This window comes from Tyto alba, unplaced genomic scaffold (genome assembly GCF_018691265.1).
Source record: "Tyto alba isolate M040663 unplaced genomic scaffold, T.alba_DEE_v4.0 Super-Scaffold_14, whole genome shotgun sequence".
Taxonomy (NCBI): Eukaryota; Metazoa; Chordata; class Aves; order Strigiformes; family Tytonidae; genus Tyto; species Tyto alba.
Window position 1 is genome coordinate 59,043,062 of NW_024881276.1, and position 19,048 is coordinate 59,062,109.

The 19,048-nt window shown below is 48.9% G+C and overlaps 1 protein-coding gene across 5 annotated transcripts; it reads right to left on the reverse strand.

The window, feature by feature from the left end:
- Positions 1-1,090: 1,090 nt before the first annotated feature.
- Positions 1,091-8,618, reverse strand: SCNN1A (sodium channel epithelial 1 subunit alpha). 5 transcript variants are annotated; one of them, XM_042789039.1, is made up of 13 exons: positions 8,473-8,618; positions 7,685-8,058; positions 7,050-7,305; positions 5,977-6,164; positions 5,063-5,163; positions 4,216-4,379; positions 3,772-3,870; positions 3,484-3,601; positions 3,152-3,230; positions 2,804-2,861; positions 2,623-2,678; positions 1,993-2,068; positions 1,091-1,780 (listed from the first exon to the last, which is right to left on the reverse strand). In XM_042789039.1, the coding sequence occupies exons 2-13, from the start codon at positions 8,032-8,034 to the stop codon at positions 1,454-1,456; spliced, it is 1,872 nt and encodes a 623-aa protein (XP_042644973.1). In that variant the 5' UTR covers positions 8,035-8,058; positions 8,473-8,618; the 3' UTR covers positions 1,091-1,453. The 5 variants fall into 5 exon arrangements, with proteins under 5 accessions (XP_042644973.1, XP_042644970.1, XP_042644972.1 ...); XM_042789036.1 differs by having other exon boundaries at positions 8,497-8,588; XM_042789038.1 differs by lacking the exon at positions 8,473-8,618 and adding an exon at positions 8,403-8,456 and having other exon boundaries at positions 4,216-4,316.
- Between the last annotated feature and the right edge of the window lie 10,430 nt (positions 8,619-19,048).

A 19,048-nucleotide genomic window follows, 5' to 3' on the forward strand; every position in this document is an offset into this window, starting at 1 on the left:
TTCGAGTGAGTGGTGGGGTTTTTGGTAGCAAGGAAGGGGGGCTACAGCGGTGGCCCCTCTGAGAAGCTTCTCAAAGCTCCTCTGGCTCCAAGTCAGACCCGTCTCTGCACCAAGGCCGAGCCAGTCAGCTGCGCCTCTGTGATAACGTATTTAAGAAGGGACCTGGGAGGAGGGGTTGGAGTTGTGAGGAGGAATTGAGACATCTGTGTGAACAGTAAGGTCGGGCGAAGAACGGAAGAGGAAAGCAGGGGTGGGGTTGCCAGAGCATAGATCCCCCTGAATCCTGTGGTGAGATGGCAGGGCTTCCCCCAGCCACGGAGGTCTCTGGGGGAGCAGATGCTGACATACAGTCTGTGGGAGGCCCCATGCCATCTTGGGTGATCGTGCCCAAAGGAGGCTGGGATCCTGTGGGAAGAAGCAGTCCCTGTTGTTGTAATTTGGTGCTGGGAGGATTGTGATATGCGGGGGTGTCTCACACTGGAGCAGCTCAGGAAGGGCTGCATCCTGTGGGAGGGACTCAAATCAGAGAAAGTTGGTGTCCCATGACAGAGCAGCTAGGGAAACACTGCGGCCTGTGGGAGGGACTCAAGTCAGAGAAAAGTTTGTGGAGGACTGTCTCCTGTGAGAGGGGGACCACACTGGAGCAGGGAGAAGTTCTCCTCCCCATGAAGGTGGAAGAAGCAGCAATGCTGACTGCACCCCCCATTCCTTGCCCCCTGTGCTGCTGCAGGGAGCAGAGAGAGATACTGGGAGCAGAGCTGAGCTTGGGAAGAAGGGAGGGGTGGGGGGAAGGTGTTCTCAACATGTGGCAATGCTTTTCACTGTCCTACTCTGTCTGTCGAGTGGTGGTGTTGTTAGTGTCTGTATTAAATTTACATTATTTTTTTATTGGCCGAGTCTGTCTTTTGCCTGTGACCATCACAGCTGAGTCATCCCTCCCTGTTGTTATCTTGAATCCCAAGCCTGTGCTTATTTTCTCCTTCCCAGTGCTGGGGGGAAAGGAGTGAGCAAGAGGCTGCATGGTGCTCAGTTGCCCTCTGAACTCAAACCACAGCACTGTGCCATGTCATACCACAGAGAAGGCCAGTCATGCCTGCCAAACCTTTTTAATTAACACCAGACCAGAACTGTGGCAGCATCCTTGTTGAAGGGAAAAGAAAGCATGCATGCATGTGTAGGTGTGCACATGCAAGGAGTGTAAGGAAACCAAGTGGACATCTCCACCATACTAGATCAACTCTCACCCTGGTGATGCCCAGAGCAGTAGTATTTTATGAGACCAAAGGATTCACCTACAGTAGTAAAAGCAACGAACCCAGGCCAACCACAGTGCAGTCTTCTGCTATGGTCCAGGTAGAGCACCCCAGAAAGAAGGAAATGCAGGTCCCACAGAGAAAGTGTGCAGCCTTTGCTCCACTTGCCACCTATCCAAACTGTGGAATAAGCCTCTGCCTCACTCATGTCCCACCTCACCATCCCTGCTTGGCCCACGTGGTTCCAGGCTGTTGTAGGATGGCAGCATGGTCACTACAGCCTCAACAGTGAAGCGGTGTGGAGCACTGAGACCCGGTGCGTTGCCTTGGAAAGCAGTGTCACCATGGCTATTTGGAGGGGGTCCCGGTGGGGAGAGCTGCTGCCGAGAACGGAACCAGCGTAAGGCCAAGATAAAGGTGATGACGATGAAATCCAGAATCAGCTCTGCAAGCTCCATCACAGACAGGACAGAAGATCCAAACCAGAGGCTCCACTGGTTCCCAAGTTGGGAGAGCAGAGTCACTACCTGCAAGAGACAGAGGAAAGGCAGTGAGGACAGGCTTTTTTTGAGCCCTTGCTCCCACTAGCAGTGCCCCCCGGGGCGTTGAGGGGTTCCTCCCACTCTGCCCCAGCAGAGACTCGATAGCCAGCAATGCTGCTGGAGCAAGCGCTCGCCAATACAGAGGGACAGTGTGGGAGAACGGGCGGCTAGAGAGGACATGGCAGTAAAGTGTGTACCGTGAAGGCTGGAGATTCCCCGTTGGTCTTATAGTTCCACTCCTCAAAAAAGATATTCACTTTGGCAACTCCATTCCTGTAAATGAAAGATGGGGCTCAGCACCCCCAAATCTGCAATGCCCGCATTTCTTCAAGCGTAATTGTCTTTTCTGTCCCCTTCTGCTCCCCATCCTCCTCCCACGTATACCACCCAGAGGCTTTTCCCCATCTCTGCAGTTCCTTCATTCTGCACTAAATACAGTCTTTGCTACTTGCAGTGTGCTTCTCAGACTGCGCTGTGAAACCCAGTGTTTGTGGCGTCCTACATTGGCTAAATACAAGCTCCTGCATGGCTCTCCTTCCCACTCTTCCACGAGCACCTGCTGTCACTCCGGAACACACAGCAGCCACCTGGGCTTACTATTTTCATATTAGCGTCTGACCCTTTTCAGATTCCTCACTTGGATTCCCAGTCCTTGTTGAAGTCTCAGTTTATCTCTACTCTGACTCAAATCTACTGTCCTTGTCCGTGGGTCCCCTGCCTAATCTCTTCCCATCAGAGATTTAATCTTAACTCTGACCTCCCAACACACACACGTGCCGCAGGGATAGTTGCTGGTTTGGATGCAAGCTCTGTTTAGGGGCTCTCACCTCTTGGATGTGATATTGTATTTGTTCTGTTGTGAAAGCATGTAAAAAACCCAGTCCTGAAATGAAAGTGCAATGAATTGTGTTACAAGATCACATTCATACCCTGTAGATTTAGTACCAGTTGAGAAAGGACTAAACTGGGTGAGAGCAGTGTTGGGGAGGCAGGACACCCCCTCCTTACCTCTGAGACAGCAGAAGGCCAGCGGGAGTACCCAGCTGACAGCTGGTATTCTGTCATTCTGGAAGACAAGAGGCCGTGTTAGCTGTTGAAGCTGTAGGAGCCACAAGACCAGGTCTCAATCCCCAGGCACAGCTGGAAACTCCCTCCCATTCTGAAGCTCTGCCCACCTCCCACTGAGCTCACCCCCAAGCCAGCACTGATGCTCCTATGCCATTTCGGCTCCCTGATGGGAGAAATATGATTTCTAGTTGCAGCTCAGCTATTGACCCAAGCTTTTACCCTTCATCTGTGAATGCTTTCCAACACCTCAAGGAATAAAGAGTTTCTAGTCTGCCTGACCAAACTTACTTGCAAGGTTTCCGACATTTATGGAAACAGCCCAGAACATCAGCTTTGAATTCAGCCAGGAGTTTGTAATAGCAGTAGCCTAAGCAGCAGAAAAAGTAAATCCAGGTAAGCTCACGGTATCTGTACACAAAAGGTGATGTGTGACAGCGAGGGGAATCCAGAGAAAGTTTCCTTCCACAAGGTCAGAGGGACTAACCATCCCAGACAATTCTAGTCTTGGGTGTTCCACACCAGGAAGCTCACTGAAGACAATGAGGAGATGTGGGGGGACATGAGGTGGACCAAACAGGTTCAGGTGGGCGTGAGCTTTACTATTCCTTCCGTCCACTTACCCCAGGCTATGTGCTTTGTGTAATCACAGTACTCTGCCCCAGCAGGTAAGGGATAGAAGTAATATGCACAGCCACAGCGCTCTACCATGTTGAGCTGAAAACAGGAGCGAATGCAGACCTGGGAAGCATATGAGGTAGAAGAGGCTGAACAAGGGAACCAACCCCACTGCCGCCTGTATCACATCATACTATTAACAGAGGCCACGGACAAGCATGGCTGTTAGGGATCTGAAGCATTTCAGGAAAGCAGGGAAACAAGCCAGCACAGGACCAATGATAATGAGTTACCTGTTCGGTGTAGCGGGATGAGTACAGATTTTGCACTGGCACGTCACTGCCATCCTCTGTGCAATCACTGTAACTGCCCCCAAGACGCACAGTCATCTCCTAAAATGCCAAACAGTCATTACAAAAAACGACTGGCACGTTGCTGTTCTCTTTCTACGCTTCCATGCCACACGCTGCTTGTCCATCAGCATCTGCTCTTTATGCTTTCCTTGGGATGCCAGCACCCCCTGCTTCCCTCCATTTCATTGTTCACTGAAAAACTGCAGCCAAGTGCTTCTCGTCTAGTCCAGTAAGCTGCTCTTCTTCCACCCCCTTCACTCCATGTGATTAATCCCCTCCCTTAACCACACACTGGGCCCATGACAACCCGTCGGTATCTATCCACCAAGCTAACCCTCCCCCATGAGCTCACATCCACAGCTCTTAGCCCTGCTGCTTCCTCACCTTTCTCATGCTGATGGAGGTCTCGATACCAGGACGCACATTGAAACCCCCATCATCCATGAAGGCTGGCTCATTCTGATCGTGGACCATGACCCTGGCTCCTGTTACCGTGGACAACAGAGGGATGAAATCATTCTGTTCAGTGCGTACCACCAGAGAGAGACCTGAGGAAACATCAGAGAGCAAGGGAGGTCATGGCTGGCCATCATGTGGGAGGGGAGAGGGAGCAGAATGGTTAGGAGCCCGCAAGAGGTAAAGGAAGAGAAACATCAACAAGGGCTGTACCAACGCTGGGCAGCAATGGAGGGTGGCTGGAAGGAGGCCAGAGACAAAATCGGAGGCTTCAGGAGAGGCCAGAGAAAACTGGATTTCTTCACTGTGGCTTAGAAAAAGAACTGGGAATTGAGAGAGATTTCATGGAGAGACTCAGAGCCAGATGGAAGAAAAACACGAAGATTTGGCCTAGAGAAATTTCAGGGGGTTTGGAACACAAGCAGGTCAGTTGCTGGAAAGAGGAAAATGGGGAAGGAGGAGGTAAAGACCAGGCTCTCGGGAGCACAACACTACAGCTGAACAGGGGACTTCAGGAAGGGCCAGCACAGGTCCAGAGAGAGCAACAAACATAAGGATCAGGCACTGATGGGAAAGAGCTCAGTGGGGCAGCAGCGAGGGGCAGCTGTGCCCGTGAGACAGCCATCTCCCCGCGGGTGAAAACAGAGCTCGAGCGAGACGGAGCAGGGCTGCGATCTGCCACCACCAGCGTTAGGCAGAGCAAGGTGCCCGTAACTCCTAGGGAAAAGAGAGCTGAGCTGTTCTCCTTACTCACCAAAGAGTGCCTCTCACCCACCATTATTGATCCCAGGCAGCGAGGATGTCCACAGGCTGCTGCTGTTGTCGTTAAAGGTATAGCAGTTCCCATACAAGGGATGATGGAAGTGGGTATAATTCCTGAGAGGGGAACAGAAACATTCACTTGTGGTGAGAAGGGCTGTGAGACCAAGGGGAAGGGCTTTCTGAAAGGAACGACTCTGTTTTTATCACCTGCACAGAGAGAGACTTATAGCAGATGGCCAGTATTTGTATGTAAACTCACCTGAAGGGGAAAAGCAATTAAAATGTGTTGTAAAAAATGTCCTGGAGCTGGACAGGTTTTTACACCAGGTTTTTCATACTGCTAACTCTTGAAAGCCCAAATGGCTTTTAGCAGTACTACCAACTACTGTATTACCTTCCTAATATTGACAAAACAATTAGCTCTTCCTACCCCTTTTCCTCCCTTGCTGATGAGTTTCATTCCACTACATCTTTGGGGGGTTTTGACCAATGATGGCAGGAGAGAAGTGGGATAGTTTTTTACTGTCTTTTTACTGTCTTTACAACTTTCTCTTCTCCTGTGTGTGGGTTGATGTGTACCACTTTACCACTGTATAGAGTAGAAAGAATAAAGAGACTTCTACACTGTGCATCTGTATCCACCCTCGGGGTTTGTACCAGTATAACTATTTCATTTGTGTAAAACCCAGGAAAAGGTGAAACCATCCCCTGAGGTCCATAGTTTCAGGTGACAGAAACTGTGGCCCTGGTGAGCACAACCCACGGGAAAGACTCAGGAAACTTCATCTGAGACAATGGGAACTGAACAAGGAGTGATCCCAACTTGGGAAAGAGGTTTTCTAATATGGGTTTCTCGATTCCCCTCGGACCCAGGCACAAACCAGGGATGTTTCCAGGAAGACTCAGTGGGATCTTTCCACCACTTACGCCTTGTCACATGTTGCTTCGTTGAAGCGGCAAGCATAGATGAAATTCTCAAAGTCGGACTCATCCAGGGCTTTCGCGTCAGGCATCTGCGCCAGGATGTTGATATAGTGAAAGCTGTACCATTCCCGCACGGCATCCACCCCTGAGGAGTACGCCTGATGGAAACAGTCCTTGTTGTTTTCGCTGCACTGTTAAGAAGAGAAAGGAGAAAACCAGCCATGTCAGAGAAGTCTTGTCCAGGAGGCGAGGCTGTGCCCGTGGATTAGCTGTGCTCGCTCAGCGGAGGCAGGAGATGCACCCAAGGGAGTGGTAGAAGAGCTCTGCGAGGCTCTTGCGCTTGACCAAAAGGTGATCAGTAGGACGTGGAAAGCAAACCCAGGGCAGCTCCTCAGTGGAAGGGAGACACCAGGTGCATGAGCAAGGCTGAGTAAAACCCAGGAGGCAGCAAGTCACAGCGAGGTGTGCGGGGTAATCTGCTGCACATATGTGGTATAAAACCAGAAAGTTCAAATTCTTGTGTGGGGAGCCCTTCCTTCAGGGTGTGTCCAGAGAAAAACATTTGTGATCCTGTGGGAACTCCAGTTAACTGGCAAGCAATCAACTTCAGTCCTTTAGTGCCGTTTTAAATGCAAACAGATACCCTAGGGCGAAGAAGCTGCTACCTAGGAGCAAATTCAACCATGACCACATTTCACTTGGCCCACAACCATCCAACACTTTCTTCTTTGCTGTTATTGGGCAACACTGCGGTTGATGTTAATAACTGGCTCTCCAAAGGCAACTGCAAGGCTGATGCAGCCTTCAGGAAGGATGAGGTTTCCCTGCACTACCTAGGAAAAGATGGGCATTGATGTGGACAAGTCTCCTGGGGCCCACATGGACAGAGACAGGATTTAGGGAGCAGAATCGCATTGGGCAAAGGATTCAGCTCTACCTTCACGTGTCATTAGCAAAAGCTAGTGCAGATTAATCAGAATTCCACGCAGGGAAAGGCATGGCCAAGGATCTAATAAGACAGAAGTAACCAGGCAGAGACCAGAGTGGGTAGGACACAGGATATCTAGGGATCTCACCAGAACAAAGCCAATTTTCCAGTCGTTCTTGTCTACTGAGGGACTGTTCTCTGGCAAGTTGACTAAGTTATCCCGCTTCTGCCTTCGCAGCGGATGGCGCTGAACATGATGGAGCAGGCTCCTTGAGCTACGCTTTTGCGTGGACACTGTGGACCAGTCACTTCGTGCCAGAGACATGTTGTAGTCATAAAGGTCTAGCAGCGTCTGATGGGTGATTTGGTCCAGTTCGTCCAGCTTCTTCCGGATGGCACTGTATCTATACGGGGGGGACAGAGAAGCCTGCAGGTTTAGGGCTGGCTGCGCATAAACAGCTCTGAATAAGACACGAGGCAAAGCTTGCCGGGGTGATTCAGGACATTCGTGCTGCCAGCTGCAAATGCAATCCCTTGCTGGAGGCTACCACCCTTACAGGAGAGAAGCAAATCTGCTTTTGCCCTGTGGCAGTTTACAGCACATAGTGGAGCTGCCTTACTGTGAGTGCCCTGCAGCAGCAAAGGCATGTGAAAAGTGCCCTTTCCACTGGCACTGCTACAGGAGGGGACAGTCATGGACCCTGAGGAGAACAAGAGCACATGCTTTTATCCTACGCCCACAAAAGTCAAGGCAGTTGACAGCTCTGGGAGGCTATTTCTTACCTGTATGGATTGAGGGTGCACAGCGTCACAGCTGGGAAAGTCAGCCTGTCGGAGTTAAGGTTGAGGTTGAGGTTCACAGGGTAGCTGAAGTACTCCCTGTAGAGGATCCCAAACTGCCAGTACATTAAGCCGAAGGTGAGAAAGAAGAGGACGGACCAGAAGGCTGTCTTCATTTTATTCTTTTTGGAGCACACCAGGCGGATAGCCCCGTGGATGGTCGTGTTGCTGCAGAAGAACTGGAATAACTCCTGGTAGGAACCGTAGAATTCGATGAGACCCTCCCGCTCCTCTTCTTTCTGCTGCTGCTCCTCTTCGTGCTTACACTGCCCCGTTTTCTTCCCTTCTGGCATCTTCCCCGTCTTCACAGACCCACCCTACGGCACAAACTCAGAATTAGGGGGTAGCCCTGCAAGGCTGTGGCTCTGGGAAGCTGTGCCTGGTGCATAAACTGTCTCTGCATCGCTGGCTTCCCAAAAACTTGGTGCTTTCACCCCCGCTTCACCCCCCCACCCCCCCCTCATCCCAGGCTGCAGCTCCCCAGCGCCCACGCACACTCTCCCCCCGACCCTAAGTCTTCCCCACCCACTGGTGACCGGAGGGGGGGGAGGGGGAGCGGGGAAGATCCTCCCCCCCCCCGAACAGTCCCCGCGTCCCCCCCGCTGCCCTCCCACACCTGCGCCTCCCCCCCCGCCCGCCCCGCCGGGGCCGCGGCACTGACGGGGGGCGCCGTGCCCATGGCGGGGGGCGGCTGCTGGGGCCGGGGCCGGGACCGATACCGGGGCCGGGACCGGGGCCGGGGCCGGGACCGGGACCGGGGCCGGAGCCGGGGCCGGGGCCGCTGTGCTCTCCCCGAGCGCTGCCGGCTCTCCCGCAGTCTCCCCGGTTAAGGCTGCGACCGGTTCCTTTCCAGTTCGAGCCGGCACCCCGCCCGGCTCCTGCCCTGCCAGCCTCTCCCCGCCCGCCCCTCCTTCCTCCTCCGGCCCCTGCCCCTTCCCCCCCGGCGCCGCTCCCGGGGAAGAAAAGCCTCTTTCAACTCTCAAGTGTCCGCGGCCGGGCAGAGGCGGCCGAGGGACCCGGGACGCGTCGGGGCGGTGACTTTTGGCAGCGCCGGCGAAGGTCAAGGCGGCAGCAGGGCGCCCCCCCCCCCCCCCCCCCCCCCCCCGGTCCTGGCTGAGGGGAGCCCTGCCCCGGCCAGGTACGGTTGCGGAACAGCCTGTCCCTCCTCCCAACCTACCCCCCGGCGGGGACACGGCGTCCCAGCGAGCAGAGGCGATGCAGAAAGAAAGTTGGCAGCGCTTGGCCCAAGGGCAGCGGGTCGCCGGCAGGGACCACCCCCCTCCCACCCCCCCAACCCCGGACCCTGCCCTACCCACGGATGGGGCACACGCACCTCGGCGGTGGGGGCTCGTACGTGGCTTTAATCGCCAAATTGTGCTTTTCAAGGGCAAAGCCGAGGCAGGTGGAGAGAGCCTGGGCTGAGATCTGCAAGAGGGACGGGGCTGGGGCACAGGAGACGGGGGGCGGCTCGGTGACACGCATGAGGTAGCATTGCATTTGCTGGTTAATTAACTGAAGAAAGCTTTCGTGTCCAGGACGGCGTGGCCCCGCCGTAAGTGGAGACACGTCCCACTGATCGGTGCCTGGGAAATCAAGGCTGCCCGGCGTTACCCAAAGCCTTGCGGCATTTCCTCAGACCGTGGAAATGAACACCCACAGCCGAACACGACCAGGAGGGGTCCCTAACGCCCCCCTGCCTTTATAACAGTGGAATCTCTTGCCCAGTCGTTTCTCCAAATTATTTTCTCTCAAACCAGCTCTGAGGTTTTCACTTCATTCTTTATGAGTACCCCCTTCAGATCAGTCCTTGTTCAGAGTCATCTGTCACAGAATTTTGATCTTTAGAGTTAGCAGTGGTTTGTTTAATGACTCAAAATACACAGCCACTTTTACCTCTTCATATTGCAAAATACCATGCTTGAAAATGGCAAACAGTACCCTTTTGAGGCTGGCAGTTAAGTGGCAGCATGTCAGGAACCATCTCATGACAGCTGCTTGTTACAAACCTACAGCCACAACTTGGAGCTTTCCTCTAGCTCTGTCCCGTGACAAAAAGCAATGCAGAGCAAAAGCATGATTTCTTCTGCAGTTCTAAACTTAATTATATCTCAAGTAATCTATTTTGAACTTTCATCGAAGATGAATTGCAAGAAGTGGGAGGGATGGGGGAAGGAACTAATAGTGTATCAAATGCCTGTTACAGAGCAGCTTCCCCGAAGCGTTAGAAATGCCCTTCTGGGTCGGACTGACAGGCCGTGCAGCTCCATACCCTACCTGGGGCAGTGCCGGAGGAGATGCCATTTAGCAGAGGGATGTGAGCTCTTTTTACTTGTGCTGTTGGTGTGTTTTATGCACTCAGGTTGACCTGGAGAATCCCTGAAGATGCACATCTAACTTTTGAACCAGCCTTGTAGCCTATGGCTTAAACTCTGCGAACATACACAGAGGTGCTAACAATTATACAGCATCAGCACTTACAGTTACCAGTGTAACCTATATAGCTACAGGTCACTTCACAGAGAGCACGTTTATAACTTGTTTGACTTACATTACCCTGAAATTACTCACTTACATTAACTGACCATCCTAACAGACTCTCCCTGGATTTGTGCCTCTGTGTTACTGGAATGACAAAAATTATTTTGCCCGTGAAAACGCCCGGTTTATATTCATTTAACTTAACAGCACCCACAAAGCAACTGCAGCCAAATTTGGTAGCACTGATAGTTCGGACTTCTCTGATTTCCACAATAGGTAAAAACATTTTAAACTGTCTTCAACTGATCTTTGCAAATGAGTTCAGAAACACAGTCCTTTTTGCTGGGTATGAGACAAAGGTAATTTATGTTTTTTGATTTCTTTTGACTTGAGGCATTACTAAAACCTCAAACATCTGGACTGATTTGCTGTATCCGAATGACAGTCTAAAGCAAGTTTCTCAGCATTTTCTCACGGCTGACAATTTCCAAAGTTTGGGTCAACATTTTACCTTTGTTAGTTCGGACAAGAATAGCAGATAATTAGAGTGTGGGTGCATGTATTGCATGTTTTATACTTAAATGTGTATCAGTGATGTACATCATATATATATGCACACCTAGGTACATATTCCTTTTACTTTTTGGAAGACTTTTTCCATATGTTGTATTTTTTTCCCCGAAGAACTGAAAAACCACGTGCTGGCTCTCGTGCTGTTTCCAGCTGCCATGTCAGACATGATCTAAGCAATTCCCCTTTCCCTCATTCTCCTGCTGGTAGGCTGCTCAGACTGCTGTTACCTGCCATTGTGGCACACCTCAGAGCACATATCAGCCCTGAGGTGACTTCCAGTCCCTTCAGTCATGTGAATATTACACTTTGGCCATGGCTTTGTAAAAGTCCTTACGTTCCCCTGGTCACACAGATGTGCTGCAGATTGATTGCCAAGTCACAAAAGAACCAAAAATTTATTTTTAACATTTCTACAACCACAATTACCACTTGATTCCCCAAATACTTTAGGAACCATGCAAACAGTAAATGTCCAGTTGTCTTCTCAGTTGTCAGTCTCCATTTGCGGAACATCAGAATTTGCTAACTCTTCAGGGTTTTTTGATTACTTACATCTTCCCGGCTTTTGTTCTATTTTTTTCCCAATGAGCGACCACCTTCTGACCAAGACCGTCAGCCATAAATGGTACCATTTTCCTCAGGCACACTTCAGTGTAACAGAAGATAGTGACATGGAATGGTTAGTGTAGTTTGCAAAAGCCACTCCTGTTGATAATCTAGGTGATTAGATACCCTCCTGTCTTGAACTTCCCTCACCACAGGAGTCTTCTGAGCAGTTTGCCCATCCAAAATTATCTGGATATCTATTTGATGTATTGACCTATCAAGGTGAGTCACACCTGATTGAACTGGTTTTAACACTGATGGTTATTTCCCCCACCCCCATTCAGGCTCAGCAATTATGGGATAAACGTTCTTCTGAAATCCCGAGTCTTGCGTTAGGATGAAAGATCTTCCATCAGACACTACAAAACATTTTTGCAAGTTTTGATTCACAGTATTTACTTCACCTCTAACAACATGTTAAATCCAGGGAGCTTTATACTAAAAAGATCCTTTTCCTTCAGATGCCTGTCACTAGGCCCTTCTCTTTTGAAATGGGAAGCGTCCTGTTGTTCGGGGCAGTGCTTCTGTATGTTTATATCTTCACAAGCTGAATGCATGATTGCTTTTTATTGCTACTGAGCAGCCTTTGAGTAAACATGAATCTTTTTTTATGGCATCAAATTTGAAATGTTTCCTTACCAGCTATGTCTGTCATCTGCCCAGGTAGGAATGTGATAATGATCTGTGGTTCACACAACATTTTAAAATAGAACAAACTTTTTACAACACACTGCTACTGTGGTGGGAAAAAAGAAAGTCTCTCCCTGTCTGGTCTGGATTCCAAGTGTAACAAATTATGCACGTTTTTGAATTGCTTGGAAGACCTTCGCTCAGTTTAGTTCTTTTGTATATCCATACATGCAATTGTGTTTTCCTTCTGCTGCAAGGTAGAAGCTAGTGATTATTTCTGAATTAGCTACAGCTGATTTTTTTTTTTTTTTTTTTTTTTTTTTTTTTTGCATTAAAACTAGGAACCCAAACAGTCAAGGAATAACAAAACAGATGGTGCTATAAGTTTAACTGAAGTGTTTGGACAAAGAAGCACTAGCCTAGCAGCTGATAAAGATGGGTAGAGGTGAGGCTACACTTTGTACTGCTGTTGCTCTTCAGCTGGGAGTTATTTACCCAGGACTCATGGACTCGCTTGAAGCAGAGGTGGTGATCTCTAAAGGATCACTATTTAAGAGCCATCAGGGATTTGCAAACCCATCTAATGGGCTGTTGAATGCCTTCTCCCTTTCTGCTGATGTAACTTGCCATGCAGCAGTGTTGTCTGTCCCAAATAACCAGCGATACTACAACAGCAAGAGCATGTCACACACTCCCACTCCTTTGTGTTCTGAGGAGGCTGCTTTTCAGTGTTTTTCTCCATTTTTACCTTGCGGGAACAGAGTGGCTGCAGAGAGCAGTTCTGGTGATGCAAAAGGGAGCCCTGCGGGAAGACTGAAGCAGCGTGTGTTATCCCTGTCTTACAGAATGAGAGGTGGGAGACTACAGGGTAGAGCTCATGAAAACAGTGTTGTAGGACTGAGCAAATCCTGCTGGAAACTGTGTGGAGGGAACCCAGTCTTTCTTCCTAAGAGAATGAAGTTAACGTGTGGACCCCAGAAGACCCCGATGGATCCTCTTTCATTGCTGTTTGTGTGCTGCAATGCAGTACGAAGCCTGGAGGAGAGCCTGGCTAGTGGGTACTCATGCTCTGCCTCATCTAGAAAATATGAATTAGCTCCTGAAAAATGTAGCTGACTCCCATCTGTTGTCTGTCTTGTGGGATGAGGGATATCGCTTCCTGCAAATGCTGAAGCAGTCTGAGTGCTGAAGCAGCCCAGTGACCCAGACCCTATGGTACGTTAGCCATACCATTTTGTGTCTCAGTGAGTTGCCACCTTTGCTGCTACCTGTCCTTCATGAGAAAATCACCAGGCACTGAAACTGGGCCTTCAACCTATACCTCTGCTACATATTCCCTAAACTCAGCGTCCCATGTAGGATCACTCAACCACATTGACAGCTCCTTAGATCACAGAATCATTTAGGTTGGAAAAGACCTTTAAGATCATCGAGTCCAATCATTAACCTAGCACTGCCAAGTCCACCACTAAACCATGTCCCTAAGTGCCACACCTACACATCCTGTAAATACCTCTAGGGATGGTGACTCAACCACTTCCCTGGCCAGCCTGTTCCAATGCTTGGCAACCGTTTTGGTGAAGAAATTTTTCCTAATATCCAATCTAAACCTTCCCTGGTGCAACTTGAGGCCATTTCCTCAATCCAGTCCTATTGCAATAGGATCAACTGTGGAACTGGCCAGATGAAAAATCCTGTCCACTGGTGTAGCTAAGCTAAGACTAATGCCTGTCTGGAAGCTTGGTGTGCAGTCCAAGCTGAAACGGCAGAGAGCAAAGCTATGGGACTGGATGTCAAAACCAGTGAGTCCTCTGGCTGCTTTTGATTGGGGAGATTAAGATGGAGCCTCTTTGATTTTCTTCCTCTCTGTTCTCCCCAGCTGAAATCTTTAATTTCCTCATTCCACCCCTAACAATATAACTACTATCACAACCACCTGACTTCCCAGGCCTGTGTCCCCACCCCTTTTGTGATCTCTCCTGCGTGTTCCTGGAAATTCAAGGCAGATGCAACTAACTCAGACCAGTTTTTCTTCCAACACCTGCTGCTCCACCGGCCAACAGAGATCACAGGGTTAGGCCTGCTCACCCGCTGAGCCCAACGCAGCACCCGTCACAGCACAGCAGGCATTTGCTTGAGAGACGTAGATGCTCACTGCTGCACACCTGGAGCTTTGCTAGAGCTGACATTAGGACAACCTAGCTGATGTTTACCTCCAGTTTTGACACTGCCCCACGTAATTCTCCAGGTGCCCCCCTCAGTCACTCCCACCTCAGTGGTTTCATGTTGCTTCTGCTTCTTGGCTCTGCTCTGGTGATGGTGATCCTCTCCTCTAGAATATAAACTAGAAGTTACGCCCTCACAAAGAGAATCCACACAGAATTAAGCCCTTAAGAAGAGAAGTTAATCCATAAATCCCATTTCTTTTATGGGTAAAGCCAGATGTCATAGCCAAATGGCTTGAGGGAACACTTCCCACCACACCCTTCTCAAAAGGTGGAGCAGAAGGCATCACCCCGCTTTTCCATCTCCTTTTTAAGTGTTCAGATGCATTCAGTTCGTTCCATTGCTTGTGCCTTCCCAGGCACTATGAATTCTCAGAAGATCTCAGAAGGCTGGCAGTGACGTGAAGCTCTGGAATGGTTCATGAGGCAAAGAACTTAATTGTTTTTCAAGATGTAGCTTGATATTTTTTTTTTTTTCTGCTTTTCATCATTTCTTTTAAGCAGAAGATGTTGGCCTACAAAATATGAATCTTACTCAGGCCATTTGACCACTTTAGAGATACTGAGAAGAGTGAGATTTCTTCATTATAGTCACTGTCCCATTCTGTCACCTCTTCATTTAACTCTATATCGAGACTGAAACTGTTTCAGATACATCTCACATATCAAGAAGTTTATATTCTTGGGCAAATTTTGGGGTCAGGAAGGGATTTTCTTCACACAGGGTTGGGGTGGTGGTAGATTTTGCTGGGGTTTTTTGAGAGAAAGAATCTTCCCCTGTGGCTTGAAAAATGTTCCACTAAACAGTCGAGGGCATTTTGCCTTCCAAATCCCCTGCCAGTAAAGGATCTCAAAGTATTTGCAGCGTACCTCCTGGTATGAGGCTGTGCATATTTATCAGCTGAGGCAATTGATCTTTCATGCTAAGGACTTAATAAGACGTTGATGGTATTTTATGGGAGGGCAGGTGTGTGACTATCATTTGGGTATATACAAAAGTATAAGAGAAGAGAAAAACAGCAATTCATAAAGGAATCAATACTAAGCATACCCATGACTTTAGAAGCATTTGGAAAAGAGGAAAAGAAAATGGTAAAAAATACTGTTGAAAACAGGGGAAGGAGAAGGAGATGAATGGAAAAACCATCAGTGAATGGACTCAGAAAGAGAATAAAATTGTGGCCTACTTCCCCACAAACCGTGCCTGGTTGTGGTGGGAAGGTCTGCATTGCCTAGTGACACTGAAGTACATGCTGGCGAGTTACTTATCTCCCAGAGGATGACTCATGCCAGACAGTTAGCAGCACTGGAGTCTGAACTTAGTCCACAAACTCTGAAAACGATGACATACTGCCTTTCTTGCCTTTGCAGTCATTTTCCCTTCCTTTGCTGCACCTTGTCATCGTTGGCCCAAGGTATCTGGACTTCTCCTTGGCTGTCCATCAGCACTGTCCAGCGCTGCCCTGCTTCACTGGCAGTCATTGCTTTGACCCACTATATCACTGTTACTGTACCATACAGTCCCCTGTCACTACTCTTCACTGTCATCCCTTCTGCCACCTCTCGTAACACTACATCACTACCTCAACCATACCTGTTGAGGCAATGCCACTGTTCCCTCTCACTTCTCACTCCTCCTCTCAGTATAACATCCCAACGCTCTGGGTCATAATCCTGTTTTCCCATCTGATGTCTTCACTGCTGCTAACACCCTGCCCTTTACCTCTTGTTGTTTTCCAGCCACTTCTCTTCCTCTCATTCTGCTTTGGCAGCCTTTGTTGTTTTGACCCGTTGCCCAGTACTGATGGTCTATACCAATACCTACCACAACTGATTTCTTCTGCCTGTCCAAAAGTGCCACCCATTTTATATTTTCATCTTAATCATCTGAATTCACTTTCTGTCACCCTTTGCCATCCTTACTAACTGAGCATGCTCATGAAAAATGGGATGAACACCTTTTATTTGGAGTACAGAAACCATTGTTCAGTGAGGTAAGGGAAGTCACAAAAAGAATCTATCAAAAAAACCTGAAGTTGTCTACGGTGGGAGAAGTACAGAAGGATGTAAACCTCGTCTCGTTGCATGTAGAAAGACCGTAAGTCAGGTCAAACAAAGCTTCAAGGAACAACTAGCAAAAGGATTCAAAACTAATATTAGATATTTCTTGAAACATATCAGGAACCTGACAGCTGTTCTGAAGGACAATTTGGTTATCAGGCTATGAGAGAAGTGCATAGGGAGATAAGGCCGTTGCAGAAATCTCTGCATCTGTGTTAAGTGTTGAGTGACAAGGTCATTGTGGCAGAAACCATTCTTCAGCAGGGTGGGGTTCACCAATGAACACGTTTGAAATTGAAGCAGATGTGGAAAAGGCTGTTCAACACACTGAGAAAGCAAACAGTACCAACTTGCTGGGAGCAATGGCATTTATCCAAGAGACTTAAAGGAACTCAAGAATAAAATAGCTGAACTGCTCCGAGCAGTGTGTAACCCATGCTTACCACCACTGTGGTACCCAAGGAAGGGAAGGTAGTGAATGTGATGCAAATTTTTAACGACTTTATATGGGCTCAAGGGGAGAATGGACAGCTTCATGGGAAAGAAATCTACAGAGGGTGACTAAACCACAGAAACCACATCCAGTCAGGAAATCCCTGACCCGAAAGTGTTTGAAGTCTGGAAGAGTATTAATTAGAAGTATGACGTTTGCCCTGTTAATCTTGAGCTCTCCCTGAGAAGGACAGAGGAGTAGGCTAGAGGAAGAGAAATCAGAGAGAAATCAAATGCTTATGGTGAGGAATGAGGAAAGTGGCGGGAGAGGGTAAGATGAAAACATAAACCAGAAGCTTAAGAGGAGTTACAGAGCACAGCATCTGCAACAGTACCCAGTGTTTTCTGAAGCTATCTGAGGGTACCTGGTGGTGGATGATGCCCCGTGATCCTCTGCATAGAGTTGTAACAGCATAAGGAAGTAGAAACAGGCTGTGCAATGACCAGGAACACCCCTGCAATCAAATATCCTCTTCCTGGAGCTGCAGGTGGCCAGTTCGGTCAGGGACAGGTGGTAGAAGAGGTTCTGGGACTTGTTTGGGTTTCAGATGAAGACACCATAAATAAAAAGATGAGAGGTAAGTATGTTGGAAAATGGGTGAAGAAAAAAAAATTGTTTAGGGTACCATAAGAATTTAAGCAATCAGTCAAACACCTGCAACATGTTGTCCATTGCACAGAGGTCCTTGAGCTAGGCAAGCGTGATACCCACCTCCCGGGAAACGCATAAATGGAGAGGCTCCGTGTGCAAATTGGGAGACCCCTAATCAGAAGTTCTTGTCCTTGAAGATTAAGGCCCTCTGAAAAATAATGAACTAGCTGAAGCTAGGCGGGAGATAAGAAAGTGCAGACATAAACCAAAGAAAGGTCAGTTCCAAAGTATAGACAAAGTTCAAGAAAGGCTCCCCTCCAAAGAGCACCAGAGACTGCTAGAGACCATCAACAACCCCCATGGAAGCCCCTCAGAGACTTGAACTGCATGTGTAATAATCATGTAAATATGATAATGAGTTTTAGGAAATTTGATGAATAGGTATGTAACAGAGTGGTATAAGCTTTGACTATTGTAACATACAGTGGACGTTAGGTGGAAAGATTCCCTCATGTCCCTGGCCGAATAAAGTAGTGACTGCTCATTAATGCTAAACCCAGCGTTAAGGAGTTCTCATTCTCAATTTCAGTGACAGTTACAGCTAGAGTCTAAGAGAGTCTGGAGGAACTAGAAGAATGCCTGATCCTGGCACACCACTCCATGATGCTTATGTCCCCAGCGGGTTAGGAAATCTATGCTGTCACCTGCCAGCCCAAGGGAGGTGTGTGCTGTGGTCTACCTCTTGAGGCTTTGGGTGCATGCTTGGATCGGTGCTGCCTGGTAGCGTCAGAGCCGGCGGGGACCCGCGGAGTGGTTGGCTCTTGCTGTAGGACATAATGGGTATTGTGGTCCAGGCACCTCGACCCAGCTACTGGTGAAGGGGACAGCAGCAGTGACAGAGGGGTGTGCTTGTGTCAGCGCCAGAAATGAAGTTGCTGGTGGTGGCCCCCTGCTTTCTCCTCACCTGATTCAGGAGCAGAAGGAGCTCCCAATGCTGCAACCAATTGCGTCTACATGGGGACATGGGTGGGGATGGTCCTAATTTCTCTGTTGTCTCTCCTCACCAGGAACTGCTGGAAACTGCTGCTGGTCCTGGAGGCTGAAATCAGCCCTCTCTACTCCAGATCAGCTTTTTGAGCTTCTCAGTTAATTTTTCATCCAGGGGGGCATCTGCCATTTTCCAGCATCTGCTCATCACTCATTGAAGGAGATACATGGGAACCCACCATTCTGTGTGCCTGGAGAAACTAAATTTTCAGCTGATGTGGGAGGAGGAGCATGTTGTAGTAGTGGGTAGGAGCCGGGCTGACTTAGTGTGACGCATCATGCTCTAGAGGGAAGCACGTGTCCCATGCTTTTGTCTGGGATACCAGTTAGGGGGTGGTTGTAATAGAGCTGGAGGCTTTGAGAAAAGAAAAGCCCAATCTTTTTCTGTTTTCTCTTTCCCCTTTTCTTCTTTCTCCTTTCTCTTTGGGTGTTCTTTTGTTTTGTTTTGTTGAGAGGGAGAGAGTGCGGAATGTTGCAGGAGCTTCATTACCCATTGTATCTTATCACTGCTTGTGTTGGTGAAGTCCAGATGAAGGACAGGTCAGAGAAAGTGATCACTGCAGCAGATTGCCGATACTAAGAAAAGCAAACATGCAGTACTAC

Excerpts from the sequence above, each read along its gene's own strand:
- SCNN1A (XM_042789035.1), bottom strand. Across the intron at positions 7,306-7,684 it reads TGCACCCTCAATCCATACAG|ATACAGTGCCATCCGGAAGA; the intron begins GTAAGAAATAGC and ends CCCCCCGTATAG. Across the intron at positions 6,165-7,049 it reads GGAAAATTGGCTTTGTTCTG|TGCAGCGAAAACAACAAGGA; the intron begins GTGAGATCCCTA and ends TCTTCTTAACAG.